The following is a 13,982-nucleotide window of genomic DNA, read 5'->3' on the forward strand; positions in this document are numbered from 1 at the left end:
CAGGTTTAATCATGGATTCATACCACAAAGATCTGAGGCGTTATTAGAACTTCCTTCATTCCAAGTGCTGTGGGGTGTTGTGTGTGTGTGTGTGTGTGTGTGTGTGTGTGCACGCTTTGAGAGTGCGTGTGTGATAGAGATGTAGAAACAAAGCGAGAGAGGCAGATTTAGTGTTAATGTGTTTTGTTAATAGTATCTCTTTATATGTGTGATTGTGTGTACACGCACACTGAATATCCATTATATACTTTGTGCGCAGTGTTTCAATAACTAAATATAGTTCTACTGTGTCCCATTGTTCTATTGCTTAATTAATTTTTTGTTGATGAATTAGAACCAGTAAGCCCCAGTTCATTGCTGTTAAGGGCCTGAAAGTGGTCTAATTAGGAAGAGCATTAAAACCAATGATGTCCTAAGGGTTTACTCATCCCAGGTTAATTTACATCTCTTGATCTATTGTGTTTGGACTGATGAACCAAATACAATGTGGTGATATTTTACTACAAAGTATTTTATATTGACTTAACTTCTTTACAAAGGTTAAAACCAAAGGAAGTTAACTGCTGGATCTATGAAAGTTGGGAGATCAGAGAGATATAACAGGCGGAAAAAGAAATAGCCAGGTAATGATAGAGACACTAAGTTGAAAGATGGAAAGAGTAAGAGAAAGACTGAAAAAGAATCTGTGTGTTGCTCCTAATTCATAAATGTGAGTGAGTGTATTTCCATGTGAGGGTCCGTAACCCAAGTTCTTGGAACAACACCTCTACAGACCCATTGACGTGCCTGATAATAATGCTGCGATGTTAGATGGAGCTTTCATCCCAGGAATCCTATAGTGGACACATATGCTTTTACTATATGGAGCCCTAAGGGAACTGAACCCACAAGACACAGTCAGATACAGTAACATACACCAGAGAAGCTGAGCGATTATGTCTGTCTGACCAGGGATCAGATGATCAGCTACAGGTTGGACCATTTCACTCATAACCGCTAACTGTTCTCAGAGGCATCTCTCTGAACAAAGAGCTTGGAGTCTTTTTCAACAAAACAATTAAAACAATATACCTATGTTTGTTTCTATTGGGCAATACTGATCATACAGAGGAATAAAAAGTAGGGTTCAATTCTACAGAAGAAATGTTTGATAAGCTTAGCAAATTCACATTAAAAGACAATCCCTCCTGGTTCTAGAAAATGTGCTATTTCCTCTTGAGAAACATTCTTGCAATGAGGCGAAACACAATCTGTCAGTATGGAGGAAGGCCAGTTGTTTCTTTACAGCACCACGTTCACAGAAAGAAACAAGATGTGCTCAGATTTGATTAATACCAAATAATGAATCATACTCCGACAAGTGTTTTTCAATGTTGACTTAGAGCTTTTGGTAACAAAGATGGATCTGGAAAAAAAACACTCCGAGCATTTATAACTCCATTTATTTTTGGCTTATGGCAGAGTCATTACATGTGTCAGCCAGATTTTGTGAGGACAAGCTATTCTGTTCATAAGTAAGGAGCTCATTCCCAGTCACTGAGCAACTTCTAACAATGAGTGATTAATGTGCACGTGTTCACTTTGCTGGAATTATTTAATGAAACTCAGGCATGTTATTTGGCAGTCACACCGGATAGAACCTTTCAAAATCAGAGTCTGACAGCATCCTGACTGCTTGTAAATCATCTAGATAATAGCAATATGTGCATAAATCTATATGAAATGCTAATAGAACTTAAATGCTACTCACATGCTGCCACTGATCTCTGATAAGTGGCCGGTATCGAAGGAAGTATTTCAGAGGGAAGTTGTCAATATCAGGCCAGGTGGCAGGGCTTTGCCAGGATACCTCCAGTCTCCGAGCATTGAAACGGATTGGGGTTGCCGTCACGCGCTCTGGGGGGTCCGGTTTGACTGTGGGGTAGATACAATCAATCAATTAAAAGGGGCATCCCACAATTAAACAGGTCAGTTTTAGTCATTATGGTGAGGTACACTTTGAAAATCAAGGGTCTTTGCCGTATGTTCTGTATTTATCCGGGGAATACTTGCCACCCCCCCAACACACGTTTAGTGCTGCTCCAGCTTAGCTATAATGTTAATGTTGCTAGTGACAGATTTCTACCATTCAGAGACATTATCTTTTTTGTCCTGTCTTGAGACTGGTGCAGGTCAAAGTTCAACAAATGCAAACTCTCGCCACAATCATGTGGAGGGTGATCATGATGAGGTTTCAACATTTGTAAGTGGGATTTTTTTTAATGACACGTCTATGACAACATAAATGAAAAAAATGTAATCAAACAAATGAAAAGTTTCGACATAGCGTGGTTTTCAATTACATATTCTGCCTCTCAACATTTTCTTAAAGACACTATACTCTAATGGAAAACAAATCTTCACAAATGGTGTAAGATCCACGGGGTGCAGAGTGAGGAAGAAGACAGAAGTGGAGAATGTCTGAGGGGACTTTGGCGAGGCATACAAAGAAAAAAATCATCAGCCCCTGATGAAAAGCCATGTAAAAATGTTGTGTTTCATGAATGCACATCCACTGAGAAAGACACGCAGACAGAAGGGTTGAGAGAATTCAATGAAATGCTTTTCAGAAGATATTGAATGAACCACTCTTTGTTAGATCACTCCCATTAGGGAACACACTGGGCTGCCACTTCAGCTACATGAGACCTTTTCTCAACCAGATACACACATGACATTACAATAGGAAATGTATAGGGGCAATTACAACCCGAATGTCTCATAACATAGACACATATGTAGCAACCGGAGTAAAAAACCACAGAAACACGCGTCGAATAGCATGTAAAAAGACAGGGGCAGACAGAAGCAACGAGACAGACCTCTCCTTCGTGCAAGCACAGAACAAAACACTGGGAAATCTGTATGGGTGGGGTGTCCCAATGGCTTTAAAGTGTTCATCCGACTTGAAACAGAGCTTCAGCTTTTGTGTTAGTAATGAACACGTTCTTCTTTTGATGACCTGATGGGTGAGGTGGGGGCGCTGAAAGATGTAAAGGATGTGTCTCTTAACTGAAAATCCACAGTGACGGGTTTGAAGAAAATAATTAGAAAAATGCACAAAAGATGAGGAACAGATTAAGCGCTCAAAGACTATCATGGTTTCCATGAACCTTAAAGTAATGTTGCAGGTAGACAGACAGAAGCTATCTACATCAACGCCGAATTTTGCTCAGCAAAGGCACAAGAGCAAACTAATGAAACCAATGAATAAATTATAAAAAAAGAAATGGGTCTTGTAATGGGGCGATGGTAATACAAGAAAAAACACCAAGTCACACATATAGCCAGAATTAGAAAAGAATAGCTCTTACATTTAGCAACATAGGAGTGGTGGAAAAGAGAAAAAAAAAAGAAGATGACCGATCATACAAGTTCCGTTTTATGACATCCCATTGTTGTGCCTGTCCATGCTTGGCCTTAAAACGTCTGTTACGACCCCCTCGGCTCCGTTCATTCACACTTGCGTTCACATTACTGCCTCTCATTCTTCCCTTCGCTCCCGCGCTGTGACAGTGGCTGCGGCCCATCCTTTCTCTTTGCTGCTGATGCAAGTGAACAGGTGTACTGTAACATAAAGGTCTAATCTTTCAAACGGCTACTTGTGAGGCCATTATATTCAATGTCTGCTGAAAATGGGATGAGAGAGTGGGCGGGAGAAAAGGGGCTGATCTTTCTTGCTAAAAAAAAAAAAAAAAATAAAATAAATAATTAAAAAAAAGAAAAAAAAAAGAGAGAGTTGTAAAAGGTTGTCCCGCTGGCTCGGACAATGATGAAATCCAGCAGTAAAACTAAGATCTGCAAAAAGCTGTATCTCCATATAGAGCCCAGCGGAACAATGTATGCTATTAGTCCATCTGTTTGTAGTGTTTCTAAGACCATTATCATGTGTCATCTAGGCCTTAATGCATTCAGGTCTGACTGCTCTAGCTCCTCTTTCCCCTGTCCGCACACCACACCATATCCTCTTTCAGAAAATGGGCTTTTCAAAAGGAAACAAAACAAAAACAAGCCGATTCTGTCGTTTTACAGTACAACGGGCGCTGGGGGACAGCCTCTGACAGTGCACTTAAATGGGTAAAAAGTGGAGAAGTGAAGTGTTTCGATCTGCTGTGAAATCTTGCAAAAATATCTTTGAAAAGCCCACTCTTCTAAAACAACAAAAATCCCTTTACCAATCTAAAAGTCATAATCTTCTATTGTGCACTCGAACACCCTGATGTTAGAGGAGTAATTGCAGTAAAGAATAGCAGTCAAAAACACATAGAACTAAAGTCCAAAATAAGTCACTATGAAGTGCAACTAAACTCCGAGTAAAGTGTATCAAAAGTGTTATTCTGTTTGCTTATGCTTTTGCAACAAATGGGACAGATATGTTTAGTGCGTTGTTACGGATTAATATGTAAAGCACGGCAGGGGTAGAGCATGAAAATTAGATGACTGCACTGGTTTTCCTCATCGACTCTCTTAAGCAAAATTACACTGTGCTGGAAAAGCAAAAGGATCTAATGAGTGGAAGGAGAATGTCCTGAGTTCACATGGCAGCTGTTTTTGTTTTCATAGCTACAACAGGCAAGGAGAATACATATAGTATGAAGAATAAAATAAAAAAATGAGAAAGTCACACCAGAAAGGTCTGACAGGGTTGCCCTCTTTTAAAAGAAATAACTAATTATAGTCAAAATTCATCTCAGACTACAGGGAGTCAACATTTGTCAGCCTTTCATCTCCTGACGCCTCAACTGTGATTAGGATCCAAAAATCTGATCTCTGACTCAGTGGTGTTTAGTAATTTGAAGCAGATCTGCTGCATCCGGGAATATGCCTGCGCCTCAGGGGTTTTTTCGGTGAAAATTGCAACTTAAGAGCCGCTCTGAAGAAATCTGCTGCTGTCCAAGAGACAGTTGCGCATGATAGTAATTAGTGCATACTGTAGTAATGCTGCCTTTAAGCCACTGCCAGCTCTAGTGGTGCTTTTTTGTACAAAATGCTGATCTCTGACCTCCCTTATGGACAGAGCCAAGTCTGCTGGAAGCAGCAAAAACATCACAACAAACTTGATTTTTTTTTTTTTTTTGCTGAATAAATAGTCTTGAATAGCAAATCAGCCTGTCAGTGCAGTCTGGCCTTCTCATTTGCCAATTTTCTAAGAAAATAATAACGAGACAACTACTGTAAATAAAACCAAGATTTAAATCATTTAATGTTTTCAACTGGCCGTCTTTAAAGGAGACATATTATGTACATTTTCAGGTCCATGATTTTCTACAGGGTTACTACTAGAGTAGGTTTACAAAGCTTTAGAGCTCCTAAAATACATCAGTTTTCTTTTACTGTCCATTGTTACAGTACTGTATTCCCCCTCTGTTTTAGCAACAGCAGAGCAGCTGTCCTAAAGTAATTCTTAAGTGCCAAACTAGCTGCAAGGCATAAATTATGCAAATGTGCGACCAGGTGACGTACCAAAGTCCTGGAATTAAGGAGCAGTGTTTGATGTGGGAGAGAGGAGCTTCTGTTGGTGTGCATACCTTTTTAACTTTCAAGATCTCTTACATGCACACGATAACTTATATAAAACACTGATGGAAAGGAAATAAATGAAAAAAGCATCATAGGTCTCCTTTTACCTCTGAAATCTGCTTTAACTGGCTACCCCTGGGACGTGGGCCACTTCTGTTTTACCACAAAGTAACTGCAAATTAAAGCTGAATGTGATAATTTTTTAACTACTAAGTGGAAGGATGGCATGGTGTTGAAAAGTTCCTGCAGCTACATGCACCATGTGGGATTAGTAGATTCATTTTAATTACAATGGCTGAGTAATGTAGAAGTGAATGATAGCAGGTGTTCAGGTGTCAGAGCTGTCAAAGAAAATAAGAAATCTTTGGAAGTAAAAATATGCTTCAACTTTAGAAGCCCTTTACACTTAGCCAAGATCACTTATCGTTTGATCATCTTGGCACTAGAAAGCTTTAAGTTATCATTTGATGGGTCTGGAGCTTCCTTGAGGCTTCTCTTTGTAACTGTACCCACAGCATGCACATATGAGAACACACACACACACACACACACACACACACACACACACACACACACACACACACACACACACACACACACACACACACACACACACAATCTCATCTAGTCTAATTTCATCCCAGCTTTGGTCGGATGAACAAGGACAGTTGAGAATCGTCTTACTCCCACTCAGAAGTCAGAAGTGCACCAGGAAGCATGAAATTGTTTTATTTATTTAAGATCTGGCTCGTTGTCCCTGATAATGAATGTGACTTACAACTTAGAATGGCATGAGAAAGACTTTTAACAAAGCAGGGACATGGAGGGGACGAGGGGGAGGTGGAGAGAGGGAGGGCTGAGAGAAGGAAAGCAACATGAAACAGTTTGCAAAGAAGGGAAACACAGAAGGGGAGAGGGCAAGACCACATCCACGCTAATTCTGATAAATTTGACAACAAGGTTTCTATAATGAAAAACAGATCTTTTCAAAGGCACTCTGAGATACATCTGCAAAATGCTGTTCTTGTGTTCAAGTGCGAATGGAATAGGAAAGTTTCTGTTTCCATTGACAACGGCTGTATTGTGTTATCAGTTATAACGAAACAAAAGGATGCAATCATGTGGAAGATTGGAAGCAAAAGAGCAAAAGAGGCTTTTAGCCTTTTAAAACTTGGGCTGAGTCTATTTTTTTTTTTCTTTTTATTCAAATCCATTTTTATACTAGTAAGCCAGTTTTGATTCTTAAAACTCTATGAATTTATGATGAAAATGTGTACATGTTTGCACCAACGCAGTTAGGCAATTAAAAACTATGGTGAAAGTCTCTACTGCATTTTGGTGTGATTTTGTGTATTCGTAATTCTCTAGCAGTCATAAAACACACAGCATAGAGACATGGACTTCACAGTACATTCAGGTGCACCTTGTAATCTCTAAAATCTACATCACTTGGTGTGGAGAGCATGTGGGCCAACAGGGACTTCATGGTGCATTCAAGTGCATGTTATGAAGTCAGAAATGTATAATCAGTTGGCTAAGTCATTTGTTTCTATATATATATTTATCATATTAATATCTGTTGAATTTCACAGGTTTACTATAATCAATTCATTGTTATTTTACTGAAGATTTGTTTTAATAATTAGATGCTACCACAACAACCAAAAATCAAAACTCCAAAACCAGTGTTGTTACACACACAAAGAGGGTCCAGAACACAAAACACTACTGGACAGGCGTGTGAAAAAAAAAATAAAAATAGCTGCCAACCAAAGTCTAAAATCCAGAAAGCAAGCAACAAGGGAAAGTAAAGTCGCAAGAACAAAAACAAACTAAATAGAAATAATAACACAGTAGACAAAGCGGAAAACCATGGGGAACACATCTGGAACACAGGGAACATGCACAGGAGACGCAGATGAACCAACAAAATGTGAATGGAAAACACAGGCTTAAATACACAGCAGTGATTAACTAATGGAACACAGGTGTATACAAAAAGAGCGGGAAAGCGCAAAGACAGGAAGTGGAAAGCCAAAGCAAAAGCAAACTCAAACAATCCGAAAATAATATTGTGGATGGAGAGCATTTGTCTCATAAATGGTATTTTTTTGGAAATGTATCTGGGACAAGATCTGAGAGCTCAGATCATTATAGTAAATAGAGAGTGTCTGACAGAGGGAGGGAGAAGATGAAAAGAGAGGAAAGAGAGGAAAAAGCGGTACAAAGTCACAAGAAGGGCGTGCAGGAATGGAGGAGAAAGCATAGGGAAAGAAAAGAACAGTGGGGTATTTTGCTATCACCAATAGTTAAAGGATATTTCCTGAGCCAAGGCGCTAATCCGGCTAGCATTAGCATTTTCATGAGTCCTGTGTCCGGGGCTTGGCAGAGCATGTCACTGCCTCATTTGGTTACTTATGTACGTACGCGCACACACACACACAGACACACACTCAAACTCACACTCTCCCTCTCTTTTCAATACCTCGCCCTCTCAGCCGACACACTCCACACACTCCACGCAGTCGCTCACAGCCCCATTGGTGTCTGTGTGTGTTTATGCGTCATGCACACCCATATCGCGCTCTGAGCAATACAACAGAGCCGAGGACTGCTGGCAGCACTTCCCTTATCTATCAAAGTACTCTTCATTCCTTCTTTAAAATGAATTTCCCCTCTTCGCTGCTTTCCTGTCTGAGTCGCTTAAGAATTCTTGCTGTTATTATGTGGCCTTGTGCAGCCTAAGTGAACAAAACTTCCAAATCCTAACTGCGTGTTTTGACACTACTTACCACAGGGATGTGAAAAGGTTATAATTAAAGAAATAACCAATAAAGGAACCAACTTTTGAGGCTAGTTTTGACAATAAATATGACTGAAATGTGCTCAAATTGCAGATGATGTTTGGATTATCTTGCCCTTTCAGTGAGAGAGCAGGGCACTGATTTGTGACTGCCACATCCCGTTCCAAGCCCCAATTAAATACTGTTTGCTGCAGAAAAGGTTCAGAGGTAGCGTGTTTATTACCCAGTGCTTTTGGTAATGACAGGGGTGTACAGTCAGTGGGTTTCTTGCTAATGGACTGTGCTGCTGGTTAAAGAAGAAAAGCTGTGCACTCTCCTTTCAGCTGGGTGACATTTATTTGGCCACGGAAATTTCACTTTTCTTTGTTTTTATGGCGTCAAGCAGAAATGTGTGCGCACCATATCTCCAAAGGGAAGCAGAAGTGAATGGAATCAGTCATCTGTGGTCAAACAAACGCATTAACATTGCTTTGGGTTGGCATCCTCAAAGAGATGCCTCAACAAATATTTAAAAAGAGGATCTCAGATTGGTCCCTGAACTTTGTCCACAAAAACATTGTTGGTAAACTTTAATGAAAAGTGTTAACATTCCAAAGCCTGAATGAGTTAGGAGGAAATATTCAAAAATGTGAACCCTTTGAACTCAGAATCTCAAACCTTTTTTTTAGCAAAACCCATCAGAATACCATGCAGCCCCAACAGCGTTAAGCCTGTAGTTCACTTTGTATAGAGTGCTGCCAAGAAATAAATTTTGCACTCCTGGTTCCCTGGTGTCAAAATCAGAAAGTGTTTTGATGGATTTTGGTTGGATGCCTCACATAAAATTGGTGCGTATGAACTTACAGCTGGAGATTTTCACATTTGGATTTATGACATAATAAATGTCAGTTAATACCTCTTTTTGAACATTTTGCATTAAAATACATTAAAAAAGATGGCTGCTAAACACGTGGCTAAATGAAGCTACAGATGTTGTCGGGGAAGTTAAGCACTGTTATGCAAAACACAGAAACCACTGACTTATCTGCCTTTACATGTAGACTGAAGCAAAGCAACTGTGGTGTAGTTTGTTCATAGCCTTGTGCTTTTTTTTTGTAATGATCACGTTAATGCTTTAAATAAGTGTTGTGGTGCTCCTTTATGTTGCTGAACAAACTGTTTTATGTGTCATGTATCGTATCATAACATTTTGTTTGAATAACAGGTGATGTTTACTTTTGGGTTGGCCAACAAAAACATCATCATCATCATCATCATCATCATCCCTGCAGCACTCAGTTAGTGTGACAATACAACACTGGTCACCTTACAGCCACTTGCAACACAATAAAGGGGAAACAGAGGAGAATGGAACAGTAAACAACACAACTTAACAAAACATGACACAACATCTATCTTACCTATACTGGACTCATCGAAGGAAATGGTGGTGGAGGCTTTCCCCAAGGCGTTGACTGCCGTCACATTAACTGTGTAAGGGAAGCTGGAGAAGACCTCAGGAAAATGTACACGACAGCGATTCTTGTGGTCCGGGTCTTTCTGCACTTCCAGTGAACGCTGGTTATGTCTGGAGAGGAGGGGAAATTTAAAAGGTTGGAGGAGGGAAAGCAAGAGAGACTGAGATTGACTTCTTTTTAAGGTTGTATGTTTTCTGTCTGAAAGAAGCACACTGGTGTGGAAATGGAGAGAGAGAGCTGGAAGGTGGTAAAGCATTTTACCTCTTTTTTACAGTCTCCATGTTATATATCAGACCTGGAACATCATTAAAATTCCTCACTAAAAACTGCTGACTAAACCTCATGCTTCATAGAACAGGACAGCTTAGGTCTGGGACATAGCCAGACATGAGTTTTACTATCTTTGACTTTTTGTACATTTTTCAGTTTCGCTTCATGGCATTAATGTGCCTTTACAACTTTATTTTGTATTTGATTTTAAGCTAACAGCCCTTTTAAATCTTACACTTTGCTAATTGCAGATAATGTCAGAAACTACCAACAGAGCTCCCAAGGGCAATTACCCAAATAGCCCAGTCAATAGATCATAATGTCAGCATTGGAGTTTTCTGCAAACCACTGATAAATGGTTAAAAAAAAGAAAAACATACCCTTGACAGACCCGTACGCTAAAGGCAAGTCAGGCTACTCTTTCGGTTAATCTCTCTATTGTCCTTCATCTATACTTCTCTCTGCCCCACTGTTCATTATCATTCAAACAGAATAACATTAGTGTTACAACATTAATGAAGGTAGTGCCAACCTGCTGTGGTGTGAGTTGTGAGACTCTGTGATCTTGGAATATCAAAGAGAACATGACGGTGAAACACTGGCTAGGTGTTCACCCACACGTTTCGAGTATTTAAGGTCTACCTACTGTTAAAACATGACTGGATGCCCTAAGGACAGGTAGAGAAACGGGTGTTCAACCAGGGAAAACAAAATGATATCAAACGTTTTTACAACTAAACCCTACTAAATGTGTTGTTTTTCTGTTTGATGTTTCATTGTATTGAATTAGGATTAGTATTTGCTTGAAGAAGAAACAACTTTTATGAATGTAATTGCATTTATCACATTTTTTAGCATGTTTTTGGGGATATTCAACCTCCTTTGTTGAGAGGGTCGAGGAGCACGAGGTCACGTCCAACAATATAAACATTATTTTCTAATTTCACTTTTATTTCACTGTGCATCATTATTTTTTTTCAATGTCAAAATCCTCCAAAATCATTTTTTTTTTTTTTTTAACTGTTCAAAGCAGTTACTGTTTGCAAAGTACCTATGGATGCACGGACAACTATTACTGCATTACTTTGATACTGAAGAAAACTTTCTGGAGTCATAAGGAGTCTGTTTTCCTTATGGGGATAATGATTTCCAGCGTAAGTCACTGAATCTTAATGTATCATGTCTATGAGTCCTGGTTGGGGGGAGAACAAATTTTGACGCAAATTGCCATAATTGGGTGCTGAGGGTTTGAATGCATTTCAAATCCCCAGCACGCCCATCTTTCAACTCTATCGCGGCCCCCTGGGGAGGGAGGTCTCACAGTTTGAACACCGAACCGCTCTCAAGGAAAGCAGTTCTTGGCAGATGACCAGAAAATGTTAACTTTTGATAGATTTTCTGTAAAAAAAAATATCAGGAACACCTTAGAATTGGCCATAAAAGCTATTTGTAACCATAGATACTAGATGTTAGCTATTATTCTGGTGAGTCCAGTGTTACCAAGTTTACAAAAAAATGACCTAACTATCTACTAATAGAGTCTAAAAAGAAATAAATAAACAAACAAATAAATAAATAAATAAATAAAATGCACTTACTGTACATCAACTTCAAAGGTAGTGGGGATGTACGTGGGGTGGAGCTGATGCCAGCTGCAGTAGAAGCCTTTAGGGTAGGTGTTGGATCGACAAGTGACTGCGGGCTCCCGAGGGGGAACTATGGAGAGAATAAAAAACAAGAGAGAAGGCCAGACAGTTAGCCAATGTGTACTTATGAACTATGCTGAAGTTGAAAACACACAGACACCGGAAAGAGAAAGAGAGAGAGAGAGAGAGAGAGAGAGAGAGAGAGAGAGAGAGAGAGAGAGAGAGAGAGAGAGAGAGATCAGAGTAGTATAGATTACATTAATCAAATGCAAAGCAGCTGTGCCTAATTACACATTTCCTTATTGAATAATTCATTCTTGATCAAGTATTTCATTAAAAACATCACTGCTAGTCATTTTAGAATAAGTTGCATCCATGATTATCTTTTATTAGTTATGCTTTTAATTTGTTTAGCAGTGAGTGCCTGTGTTTAATTCTTGTTTCTTAATAACATAAATACATTTTAATTTGACTCGGAGAAGAAGAGTAATTAAAAATTGTTTATGTTTGTGGCGACTAGAACAACTCATTTTAGGTTTTACATCATCTATAAAATGACTAAAGTGTCAGGATCAACACTCGGCAATTCAGTGTATCAGACCCTCTCCCTGAGTCGGTGACTGCATGACTATACGTCTGTTTCCTCATATTCCTAATTCATTATTGCAGCTGTTCTCCTAGTGATATATGCAACTGAGGGAAACGTAAAACAAAGAATCATTTATTTGCATTGCTGCATTGCCGTCGGCTGTCTGAATGTTGGATGACTAGAAACAGTGAGATGAACGCCGGGTGTAGAATATTTATAACCCGGGACGAGCAATCAATGTAACAATTCAATCTAATTTACATGATTGAGAATTTGAAGGAGAACAGTGCGGGAGGGTGATGAAGAACAAACCTGGGGAAAGGAGAGGAAGGTTAAAAAAGTAAAGACACTGGAAGGGAGAGAGGGAAGATGTGGAGGAAGGGAGGATATTAGAGTGGCAGAGCAAAAGCCGGAAAGAAGAGGGTTGGCCAGAAAGTGATGTGATGTTTCGCCAACTCTGGCCTCCTCCAAGATTAGGATCCTTTCTTCACAGCTAGTCAACCGCGCACTTGTCTACCACTCCCCCTTTCCCCCCTCAGCTTTTTAGCCCTTTAACCTTGTTATCTATAATTTATGTTGTTATACGTACGTCACAAAAAACTTTTTTCCCACATGTTATTTTTACCTCTCTGTTCCCAAATTCAATTTATTATCTTCCCTTTTCTTTATCTAAATTACAGCTTTTTTTCGTTTCACAGTGCTTCATTGCTGCCGTATCTTGCTTTCAAGATATGTGACTGAATGAATATGACTGGCTCCGGACTTTCATGATTACATATTGGATATCAGCCTATCAGTAATATGTACTCCTGATATGATAGGTTGGCTGATAACAGCCACATTCAGACAATATAATCTTTCATTTATAGTCAGTAATGTACACCGGAGTGGAATGGGTGGGATGAGTCAACCTGTCTTTAAGAGCCAACCGCCCATTTAGTGTGGACATGTGAAAAACTGCATGAGCTGCTCAGCGGAGCAGGGTTTCTGTCCCCTGTGGGAAAAATGATAGCTCTCAATGTTTTTGCAGAACAGGGCAACCAGGGTGTGGCCAAAAAACAGGTAATAGTTATATGGAAAAATGTTACAAAAGAAGGGTCCCTTTCTACTTTATGCAGCATGACAAGAAATGTAATATTTCAAATAACCCTTTCAGCTGTTTTCAATAGCTTGATGAAGTTAAACTCAAGTTTCCACTGTTTGTACTTAAAGCATCTGCTCGGAACTGATTATGACTTGGTGAATACTAGGGGCACTAATCAAAACATCTGTTTTTTTTTAAATATTCCTTACAAAGATATACACAATCTAAACTTTGGCTAATGAAATGAGTATCTCTGGCCACATCATTTAGATTTTAATGGGAGTTAGCAAAAACAAAAAAAAAACAAAAAAAAAAACATAACCATCAATGATGCAGAAAGCACAATAAATATTGTTAGGATGAATCACTGTCCAATAAAAGGTTACATGACAACAAGCAGACAGCTGGTTGGACTGTTGACCTGAGAAGTCCTGATATGTCCTGAAAGGCAATCACAAACAAGTATTTTCTGTGGCAAAAAGAAGAGGTGAAGTGCATCAATATAGGAAAAAGTGAAAAAAACAACATGAGTGGCAAGGCAATCCCTAAAAAGGGGATGCAGTTACAGAAAGC

General features: G+C 39.3%; 1 protein-coding gene across 2 annotated transcripts in view; it reads right to left on the bottom strand.

The window, feature by feature from the left end:
- cntfr (ciliary neurotrophic factor receptor) overlaps positions 1-13,982 on the bottom strand; it is a 228,740-nt gene that overhangs the window by 25,418 nt on the left and 189,340 nt on the right. For both annotated transcript variants that reach the window (XM_037118120.1, XM_037118119.1), the window contains 3 exons: positions 11,689-11,806; positions 9,764-9,930; positions 1,751-1,914 (listed from right to left, as the gene is read on the bottom strand). In XM_037118120.1, coding sequence (XP_036974015.1) covers positions 1,751-1,914; positions 9,764-9,930; positions 11,689-11,806 — 449 coding nt within the window. The remainder of the gene's footprint in view (positions 1-1,750; positions 1,915-9,763; positions 9,931-11,688; positions 11,807-13,982) is intronic.

Source organism: Acanthopagrus latus, chromosome 12, assembly GCF_904848185.1.
Source record: "Acanthopagrus latus isolate v.2019 chromosome 12, fAcaLat1.1, whole genome shotgun sequence".
NCBI classification, from domain to species: Eukaryota; Metazoa; Chordata; class Actinopteri; order Spariformes; family Sparidae; genus Acanthopagrus; species Acanthopagrus latus.